Source organism: Scyliorhinus torazame, chromosome 12 (assembly GCF_047496885.1).
Source record: "Scyliorhinus torazame isolate Kashiwa2021f chromosome 12, sScyTor2.1, whole genome shotgun sequence".
Lineage (NCBI taxonomy): Eukaryota > Metazoa > Chordata > Chondrichthyes > Carcharhiniformes > Scyliorhinidae > Scyliorhinus > Scyliorhinus torazame.
This window is the reverse complement of record NC_092718.1, coordinates 9,357,996-9,368,664: the sequence shown is the minus strand read 5'-3', so window position 1 is coordinate 9,368,664 and position 10,669 is coordinate 9,357,996. Positions and strand designations below refer to the sequence as shown.

The window sequence follows — 10,669 nt, the reverse complement described above, 5'->3', positions numbered from 1 at the left end:
GGTGCGGGGGTGAGGGTGTGGGGGCGAGGGGTGCGGAGGGAGGGGTGCGGGGGCGAGGGTGCGGGTGCGAGGGTGCGGAGGAGGGGTGCGGGGGGTGAGGGTGTGGGGGCGAGGGTGCGGAGGGAGGGGTGCGGGGGGCGAGGGTGCGGTGCGAGGGTGCGGATGGAGGGGGTGAGGGTGTGGGGGCGAGGGTGCGGAGGGAGGGAGGGGTGCGGGGGGCGAGGGTGCGGGTGCGAGGGGTGCGGAGGGAGGGGTGCGGGGGCGAGGGTGCGGGTGCGAGGGTGCGGAGGGAGGGGGTGCGGGGGTGAGGGTGTTGGGGGGGCGAGGGTGCGGAGGGGAAGGGGTGTGGGGGCGTGGGGTGTGGGGGCGAGGGTGCGGAGGGAGGGGTGCGGGGGCGAGGGTGTGGGGGGCGAGGGGTGCGGAGGGAGGGGGGTGCGGGGGTGAGGGTGTGGGGGCGAGGGTGCGGAGGGAGGGGTGCGGGGGCAAGGGAGTGCGGAGGGTGGGGTGTGGGGGACATTCCGGTTAGCAGGAGGACTAATTTTTTTTAAAAAAATCTTTATTAGTGTCACAGGTAAACTTACATTAACACTGCAGGACTAGGGGCTTTTCACAGTAACTTCATTGAAGCCTACTTGTGACAATAAGCGATTTTCATTTCATTTCATGAAGTTACTGTGAAAAAGCCCCTAGTCGCCACATTCCGGCGCCTGTTCGGGCACACTGAGGGAGAATTCAGAATGTCCAATTCACCTAACAAGCACGTCTTTCGGGACTTGTGGAAGGAAACCGGAGCACCCGGAGGAAACCCACGCAGACGCGGGGAGAACGTGAAGTCTCCGCACAGACAGTGACCCAAGCCGGGAATCGAACCTGCTACCCATGGCGCCCTGTTAGTTTTCAGGCGCGAACCGTGGAGGCTGATCATGTGGGGGTTTGTTATGTGAGCGTAACAGGTTCACTGGAGGAGGGCTGTGGTGCTGGTGAATGTGTGTGCCCAAATTGGGACAATGTCCCGATTATGAGACGGCTGCTATTCTGGAATTAGATTCACACCAATTGATTTTAGGAGATTTTAATTGCATTTTGGATCCAAAGTTGGACCTCTCCGGGCCTAGATTGCCGGTCGCTTCATGGAGGAGGCGGGGGCGGGGGCAAGGAATTTTTGTTTTTTTTACCAGTGCACAAGGTGTATTCAAGGATGGATTTCTTTGTTATGGGTAGGACCTTGCTCCCTGGGGTGAAGCGTGGAGTATTCAGCGTTGGTTATCTCTGACCACGGACCGCATTTGGTTGACCTGAAGTTGGAGGCGGGGTGGGCACAGCTTATGGGTCGGAGGCTGGACATTGGACCTGTATCGGATCTTGGGTTTTGCGCAAAGATCTCTGGGGCCATCAAGGACTATATGGAACGGGATGGTCTTGTCATCTACAGTGTGAAAGGCATTAAAAGCGGTGATTAGGGGGAGTGGGGACATCATCTCGTACAAGTCACACATGGACAGGGAGGCAGGATGCAATGTCAGGGTGTGGTGGACGAGATTCTGGTGGAGATAGGGAGTAGATGGTACACCGTGTGTAAGTGGTGGAGGGAGTGAATGTTTGTGGAAGGAGGAGCAATCAAGTGGGCTGCTTTGTCCTGGATGGTGTCGAGTTTCTTGAGTGTTGTTGGAGCTGCGCTCATCCAGGCAAGTGGAGAGTATTCCGTCACACTCCTGACTTGTGCCTTGTAGATGGATGGACAAGCTTTGAGGATTCAGGAGGTGAGATTCTTGCTGCAGGATTCCCAGCCTCTGACCTGCCCTGGTAGCCACAGTATTAATGTGACTAGTCCAGTTCAGTTTCTGGTCAATGGTGATCCCCAGGATATTGATAGTGGGGATTCAGCAATGGTAATGCCATTGAATGTCATGGGGAGATGGTTAGATTCCCTCTTGTTGGATATTGTCATTGCCTGGCACTTGTGTGGCGTGCATGTCACTTGCCACCTGCAAGTCTGAATCTTGTCCAGGTCTTGCTGCTTTGGACATGAACTGCTTCAGTATCTGCGGGATCACAAAAGTGCCGAACATTGTACAATGAATATTCCTACTTCTGATTTTATGATGGAGGGAAAGTAATTGATGAAGCAGCTGTTGATGGTTGGTCCTGGGGCACTACCCTGAGGAACTCCTGTAGTGATGTCCTTGGTTTGAAATGACCTCCAACCGCTACAACCACCTTCATTTGTGTCGGATATGACTCCAACCAGTGGCGAGTCCCCCCCCCCTCGCTCCCCCCCCCGCTCCCCCCCCCCGCTCCCCCCCCCCCGCTCCCCCCCCCCCCCCGCTCCCCCCCCCCGCTCCCCCCCCCCCGCTCTCCCCCCCCCCCGCTCTCCCCCCCCCCGCTCTCCCCCCCCCGCTCTCCCCCCCCGCTCTCCCCCCCCCGCTCTCCCCCCCCCGCTCTCCCCCCCCCGCTCTCCCCCCCCCGCTCTCCCCCCCCCCGCTCTCCCCCCCCCCCGCTTCCCCCCTCCCCCCCGCTTTCCCCCCTCCCCCCCGCTTTCCCCCCCCCCCGCTTTCTCCCCCCCCCGCTCCCCCCCCCCGGATTTCCATTGACGTCAGTTTTGCTCGGGCTCCTTGATGCCATACTCGATAAAATACCTGTCAAGGGGCAGTCACTCTCCCCTCACCTCTGGCATTCAGAGCTTTTGTCCATGTTTTCACCAGGATTGTAACGAGGTCAGGAGCTGAGTGACGCTGGTGGAACCCAAACTGAGTGTCCGTGAGCAGGTTATTGCTGAATAAATACCGTTTGATAACACTGTTGATGACCTTTCCCATCATTTTAGTGATGCTAGAGAGTAGACTGATGGGCAATAATTGGCTGGGTGGATTTATCCTGTTTCTTGTGTACAGGACAGACCTGGGAAAGCTTCAAATTCCCACCTGGATGCCAGTGTTGTAGCTATACTGGAACAGTCCCCCACCCAGAGGACATTCTGAGCCCCGTGCCACCCCCAGTCCCTCCTCCAAGTGATGTTCAACATGGAGGAGTACTGATTCATCAGCTGATGGTGGCCAGTACGTGGTAATCAGCAGGAGGTTCCTTGCCCATGTTTCAACCTGAAGCCACGAGACTTCATGGGGTCCAGAGTCGATGTTGCGGACTGCCAGCGCAATTCCCCTGACTGTAATGAAATGAAATGAAAACTGCTTATTGTCACAAGTAGGCTTCAATGAAGTTACTGTGAAAAGCCCCTAGTCGCCACATTCCGGCACCTGTTCGGGGAGGCTGTTACGGGAATTGAACCGTGCTGCTGGCCTGCCTTGGTCTGCTTTCAAAGCCAGCGATTTAGCCCTGTGCTAAACAGCCCCACACCACTGTGCCACCACCTCTGCTGGGTACTTACCCAGGAATGGTGATGGTGGTGTCCGGGATATTATCTGAAAGATATGACTCCATGACTATGTCAGGACTGTTCCTTGACAGCTCTCCCAACTGTGGCACAAGCCCTCAGCTATTGGCACAGTAAAATTTGCAAGGACTGAATATCATTGTCGTTTCTGGTACCGAGGTCGATGCCGCGCGGTCTGTCTCGTTTATATCCCTTTTAGACTTTGTAGGGGTTTGATACACCTGATTGGCTTGTTACGTTAGTCAGAGGACAGCTAAGAGCAACCATATTTCATGAAAGGATGGACCAAAGTTTTCTGATACCCCAATCAGCTTGTTTCTCTTTGTTTAACTTTGTAAAATGGTGCGTTATTGATCTCCATGTCCCAGAATTGAGTCGGAAAATTGATCCAATTGGAATTATTCATGCCCATTGTACCCACACTGAATCCACTCACCTGGATTGAACTCGACATGCCTCACCCGAATTACTTCGAATATTTCCACTCCCGCTGTTCTCCAACATTTGGCACACCGCTCAATGTTCATCGTCAAGACTTGCACCCAAAGTGTTCCCTTGTGCAAGATACCCGGAGTGTGTCCACACGCTGGGGAACTCTGTCTGTAACTGGAGCGCAAGGGAAGGTTTTAGAAAGTGAGTAAATCTCTGTCAGGGAATTGCATGGAAATGTGGTGTGTTCAATCATCCGACTCTCTCCCCTGAATAACTGCCTCAGAACTCCTCATCCCCCATCTGTTATCCTCTGTGAGTGCACCGTTTACATCCATTGCTCATGACATCTGTGCCCCCTTTCAACATGCGCATTTAGTCACATCCAGGCAGTATTGCCCAGGACTGGAGTCTCAGCTTCACCTGGGAGCTGCTGGCCTGTGCCAGGGAAAGTGCCACTTGGTTTAAAGCTGTGGCTCTCCGCTGGGCTGGGACGTAGGGATTGGGACATCGTTGGGAGCAATGTTGTTGCAGTTGCAGAGGGACCAGAACGTTAAGACCTCAGCCGATGGTTAGTGAAGCAGAATTGCTGAAATGTTGTGTTTTTGAATCGGAGAACTTTCTGAAATTTAGTTTCAAAGCTTCCTTCGAGAAGCGGAAGATTGCGATGGGTTTCAGGGGTTTCAAATATGAAATATAATATTGCACATATGCGAATTCAAAAACAATCACAATTTCACACACACATAAAACAGCTCAAGCACCCCCTCTATAGACTTTCTTGGGTATTACAGACAGCATCGCCAGCACAGGGCTAAATCGCTGGCTTTGAAACCAGACCAAGGCAGGCCAGCAGCACGGTTCAATTCCCGTAACAACCTCCCCGAACAGGCGCCGGAATGTGGCGACTAGGGGCTTTTCACAGTAACTTCATTTGAAGCCTACTTGTGACAATAAGCGATTTTCATTTTTCATTTCACACAAATATTCTCACACGTTCATACACAGATACATAGATAGTGAAGAGTATAGAGATTGTCGAAATAGAGTTAAGAGGGAAATCAGGAGGGCAAAAAGGGGACATGAAATTGCTTTGGCAAATAATGCAAGGGTGAATCCAAAGAGATTCTACAGATACATAAAGGGGAAAAGAGTAACTAGGGACAGAGTAGGGCCTCTTAAGGATCAACAAGGGCATCTATGTGCAGAGCCACAAGAGTTGGGTGAGATCCTGAATGAATATTTCTCATCGGTATTCACGGTGGAGAAAGGCATGGATGTTAGGAAACTAAGGGAAATAAATAGTGATGTCTTGAGAAGTGTGTATATTACAGAGGAGGAGGTGCTGGAAGTCTTAAAGCGCATCAAGGTAGATAAATCCCCGGGACCTGATGAAATGTATCCCAGGATGTTGTGGGAGGCTAGGGAGGAAATTGCGGGTCCCCTAACCGAGATATTTGAATCATCGGCAGCCACAGGTGAGGTGCCTGAAGATTGGAGAGTGGCGAATGTTGTGCCCTTGTTTAAGAAGGGCAGCAGGGAAAAGCCTGGGAACTACAGACCGGTGAGCCTAACGTCTGTAGTAGGTAAGTTGCTAGAAGGTATTCTGAGAGACAGGATCTACAAGCATTTAGAGAGGCAAGGACTGATTCGGGGCAGTCAGCATGGCTTTGTGCGTGGAAAATCATGTCTCACAAATTTGATTGAGTTTTTTGAGGGAGTGACCAAGAAGGTAGATGAGGGCAGTGCAGTAGACGTTGTCTACATGGACTTTAGCAAAGCCTTTGACAAGGTACCGCATGGTAGGTTGTTGCAGAAGGTTAAAGCTCACGGGATCCAGGGTGAGGTTGCCAATTGGATTCAAAATTGGCTGGACGACAGAAGGCAGAGGGTGGTTGTAGAGGGTTGTTTTTCAAACTGGAGGCCTGTGACCAGTGGTGTGCCTCAGGGATCGGTGCTGGGTCCACTGTTATTTGTGATTTATATTAATGATTTGGATGAGAATTTAGGAGGCATGGTTAGTAAGTTTGCAGATGACACCAAGATTGGTGGCACAGTGGATAGTGAAGAAGGTTATCTAGGATTGCAACGGGATCTTGATCAATTAGGCCAGTGGGCCGACGAATGGCAGATGGAGTTTAATTTAGATAAATGTGAGGTGATGCATTTTGGCAGATCGAATCAGGCCAGGACCTACTCAGTTAATGGTATGGCGTTGGGGAGAGTTATAGAACAAAGAGATCTAGGAGTACAGGTTCATAGCTCCTTGAAGGTGGAGTCGCAGGTGGACAGGGTGGTGAAGAAGGCATTCGGCATGCTTGGTTTCATTGGTCAGAACATTGAATATAGGAGTTGGGACGTCTTGTTGAAGTTGTACAAGACATTGGTACGGCCACACTTGGAATACTGTGTGCAGTTCTGGTCACCCTATTATAGAAAGGATATTATTAAACTAGAAAGAGTGCAGAAAAGATTTACTAGGATGTTGCCGGGACTTGATGGTTTGAGTTATAAGGAGAGGCTGGATAGACTGGGACTTTTTTCCCTGGAGCGTAGGAGGCTTAGGGGTGATCTTATAGAGGTCTATAAAATAATGAGGGGCATAGATAAGGTAGATAGTCAACATCTTTTCCCAAAGGTAGGGGAGTCTAAAACTAGAGGGCATAGGTTTAAGGTGAGAGGGGAGAGATTCAGAAGGGCCCAGAGGGGCAATTTCTTCACTCAGAGGGTAGTGAGTGTCTGGAATGGGCTGCCAGAGGTAGTAGTAGAGGCGGGTACAATTGTGTCTTTCAAAAAGCATTTAGATGGTTACATGGGTAAGATGGGTATAGAGGGTTATGGGCCAAGTGCGGGCAACTGGGACTAGCTTAATGGTAAAAACTGGGCGGCATGGACTGGTTGGGCCGAAGGGCCTGTTTCCATGCTGTAAACTTCTATGATTCTATGATTCTATACACAGTCTTACACATATACATGTGCATATACAAAACACACACACACGAATAAATCAACACATATGTATATGCAGACACACAGATGTACTCATGCATGTACAAAGACACACACATACATACATATGCTCACATGCTGACACACAAATATTCATACTCACATGCACGCATTAAAACCAGGAATCAGCCCACGCGGTTGTTTTAGAAAATGTTAAATTGTGAAAATTACAAATGCTTCAATAAAATATTTTCTCCAAAAAAAAAACAGGAATCAGACAGGCCAATCAGGTCAAATACTAGAATTCATGAGCATGAATCTGACAACAAAGCTTCCTGTTACACTACCCAGTGCTAAAATCTGAGCTAAAAGCAGAATGTCGGAGAGCCCCCATCAGCCTTTCCCGCTCCCCCATCAGCCTTTCCCGCTCCCCCATCAGCCTTTCCCGCTCCCCCATCAGCCTTTCCCGCTCCCCCATCAGCCTTTCCCGCTCCCCCATCAGCCTTTCCCGCTCCCTGAATCATCTGTTGCAGTTATTTGAAAATTCCAGCCAGAAATCCAGGATTTATTTTCTAATTTATACCAAAGTCCATTTCTCGTCCTTCCAATTTTTGAAGTCTTTCCACGTCACCGAAAGCTGGAAAATGCTCCCATTTGGTCATTTAGCTGCTTGCTGTTTACAGTGTTACTGGTGGGAGAGTGCAGCACAGTGGAAGAATATTGTTAAACTAGAAAGAGCGCAGAAGAGATTTACGAGGATGCTACCAGGACTTGATGGTCTGAGCTATAAGGAGAGGCTGGATAGGCTGGGACTTTTTTCCCTGGAGCGTAGGAAGCTTAGGGGTGATCTTATAGAGGTCTATAAAATAATGAGGAACATCGATAAGGTAGATAGCCGACATCTTTTCCCAAACGTAGAGGAGTCTAGAACTAGAGGGCAGAGATTTAAGGTGAGAGGGGAGAGATACAAAAGAGACCAGAGGGGAAATTTCTTCATACAGAGGGTGGTGAGTGTCTGGAACGAGCTGCCAGAGGCAGTGGTAGAGGCGGGTACAATTTTGTCCTTTAAAAAGCAGTTAGACAGTTACAATGGCAGGGTGGGTATAGAGGGATATGGGCCAAATGTGGGCAAGTGGGACTAGCTTAGTGATAGAAACTGGGCGGCATGGACAAGCTGGGCCGAAGGGCCTGTTTCCATGCTGTAAACATCTATGAGCACTAACATCCCACAGCGCCAGGGACCCGGGTTCGATTCTGGCCTTGGGTCACTGTCTGTGAATTTGCACTTTCTCCCCGTGTCTGCGTGGGTTTCCTCCGGGTGCTCCGGTTTCCTTCTACGGTCTAAAGATGTGCAGGTTAGGTGGATTGGCCACGCTAAATTGCCCCTTAGTTTGTATGTGTGTGTGTGTGTGTGACAGAGAGAGAGAGAGAGAGAGAGAGAGAATGCTCTCTGCTTGATGTGGAGTCACCCCCTCAAGTTATAAGCCCCTGGCGACAGACTGACGACCTGTTCCAGGAATAATTTACTACAGCCACAGACAGAAGTCTGATCTGTGCACTGTCTGGGTGTGGGTGGGAGAGTGATTGCATTCATCTCTGCGACAAGACGGAACTCCGCGGTCTTTCACTCTGAAACACTTCCAGACATTGAGATATGCAAAGTTGCAATGTAAGTGACCGTATTAAATCACATCACATTTACTCTATCTGTACAACTTAACAGAATTCTGTGCCTTTTATTTGTCCCTGGGCCCTGTAACCTACAAACGCTGCAATTATTTTGAACTGAATTAACCCAATTCCATGTTACCCTTGACGGAGCAGGAGACAAGATCACACTTGTTTCTCAAGGGGAGTCATGTTTGTGAATTGTGATCGACTCTTTGCTTAACCAGTCAATGCCAGATAACATCTTTCTTGCATCTCATCGCCAATTCTCTCTGTCTTCCAGGTTTAGAGTCGCTGCGAGACAGTGCCCACTCCACCCCTGTGCGCTCCACCTCACACACGGATGCTTTTGGTACCCGGACCACAGGCAAGACCTCCTCTGCCGAGGGCAATGAATCGACATCCGTGATCGCAGACGAGCTTTACAGCCCTGCCAACAGCGTCCTGCCCACCCCCGTGTCTGACCCCAGCCTGGAATCAATCCTCCCTCGGCAAACGAATGGCAACACCAGCAGCTGTGGCATCGAGGAGGGGAAGGAGTGCGACACTGGCACACCAGCAGAGCTCGAGGAGCCAGCCAGAGGGGCTAGTGCCTTATCTGAAGGTGTCAATGACAGGGCCGAGAGGGAACAGGTGAATACATTTGTTTTAAGTGTGGTCCGTTTGCTGCTTGTGACAATTGGCCTCCTCTTTGCCTTGCTTCTGCTCCTGATAGGGCTTACAGAGTCAGATATTGACGTTGCTTTTTTACGTGATATACGACAGACGCCTGAGTTTGAACAGTTCCATTATGAATACTTTTGTCCCCTCAGGCGATGGTTTGCCTGCAAGGTGCGGTACCTGCTAAACCTTCTCATTGACACCTGACATCACTCAACCTGAGCTAGCGGCCCAGGGACATTGAGGAGACAAGATGGCATCAAATATGCAACAGTCTGGGCTCCCCTTCTCCCCTCTCTCTGTGTGGCACCATCGGGCATGTAAAGCCACCTTTAATGGAGGAATTCAACCACTATTGGGAGACTTTGTGAATCATCAAGATTTCAAGCAGGAACTCTACATTCAACACCCTACCCTTCCACCCATAACCAATATGAAGTTCTTGAGACTGTTGTGCTATATAAAGTCTGTTAGAATAAGTGATTAACTATAGTAGCCCCCAGGAACCGAGTAACAAAGTGTGGAGTTTTGTTATTGTGATGTTGAAGAGGTGACCTGTCTCCTGACTTTAATCAAAGTACCCGAGACTATCCCCTGATATTAATATGAGTAACAACCTGAACCTCCATGTTTAAATATATCCAGTATTCTGGTTTAGTGAAGAGAGATTTTCCCTCAGAATTGTGAGACTTTTAATGTTTGTTAATCATTTCCTTGTAATATTTTAACAATTTGACAAAACAAAAAATTATTTTGTTTATTGAACGCTTTACAGCTTTCGTGGGACATCCTTAAAAATCCCCGGGTAGTTTTTTTCCCACACAGACTAGAGCAATATATCTGCAACAAACAAAAAAAAAAAAGAGGCTAAAAATGGAAGCATTGTTTGAGAATTCAGACTGTTGAACTGGTTTTTAAGACTGGAATAAAGAGAAGGCAGGGAGCATTGACGAGTGCTTTTATTGTGCACGCATTTCCCAAGATGTGATTTGGGGGGCGTCACGAGGCAACAGGAAGCTGTAATCCGAGTGCAAGGACATCACAGGTGCCTCAAGGATCTGTCAAACGTGAGGATGCAGCTAGCTATAATAATAATCATTATTGTCACAAGCAGGCTTACATTAACACTGCAATGAAGTTACTGTGAAAAGCCCCTAGTCGCCACATTCCGGCGCCTGTTCGGGTACACGGAGGGAGAATTCAGCATGTCCAATTCACCTAACAGCACGTCTGTCGGGACTTGTGGGAGGAAACAGGAGCACCCGGAGGAAACCCACGCAGACACGGGGAGAACGTGCAGACTCCGCACAGACAGTGACCCAGCCAGTAATCGAACCTGGGATCCTCCGCTGTGAAGCAACAGTGCTAACCACCGTGCTACCGTGCCTGCTGTCAGAGGGTTTCATTCACCCTGGGATGTCCGGGAACATCCCTCCCCCCTCCCCCCTCCTCCCTCCTCCCTCCTCCCCCCTCCCCCTCCCCCTCCCCCTCCCCCTCCCCTCCCCCTCCTCCCCCTCCCCTCCCCCTCCCCTCCCCCTCCTCCCCCTCCCCCCCCTCCCCTCCCCCTCCTCC

General features: G+C 50.3%; 1 protein-coding gene across 1 annotated transcript in view; it reads left to right on the top strand.

Moving 5' to 3' along the window:
- Positions 1–10,040, top strand: part of frmd5a (FERM domain containing 5a) — a 352,980-nt gene extending 342,940 nt beyond the window's left edge. The window contains 1 exon segment of the mRNA XM_072470394.1: positions 8,721–10,040. Coding sequence (XP_072326495.1) covers positions 8,721–9,304 — 584 coding nt within the window. The 3' untranslated portion in view covers positions 9,305–10,040.
- Positions 10,041–10,669: the final 629 nt, after the last annotated feature.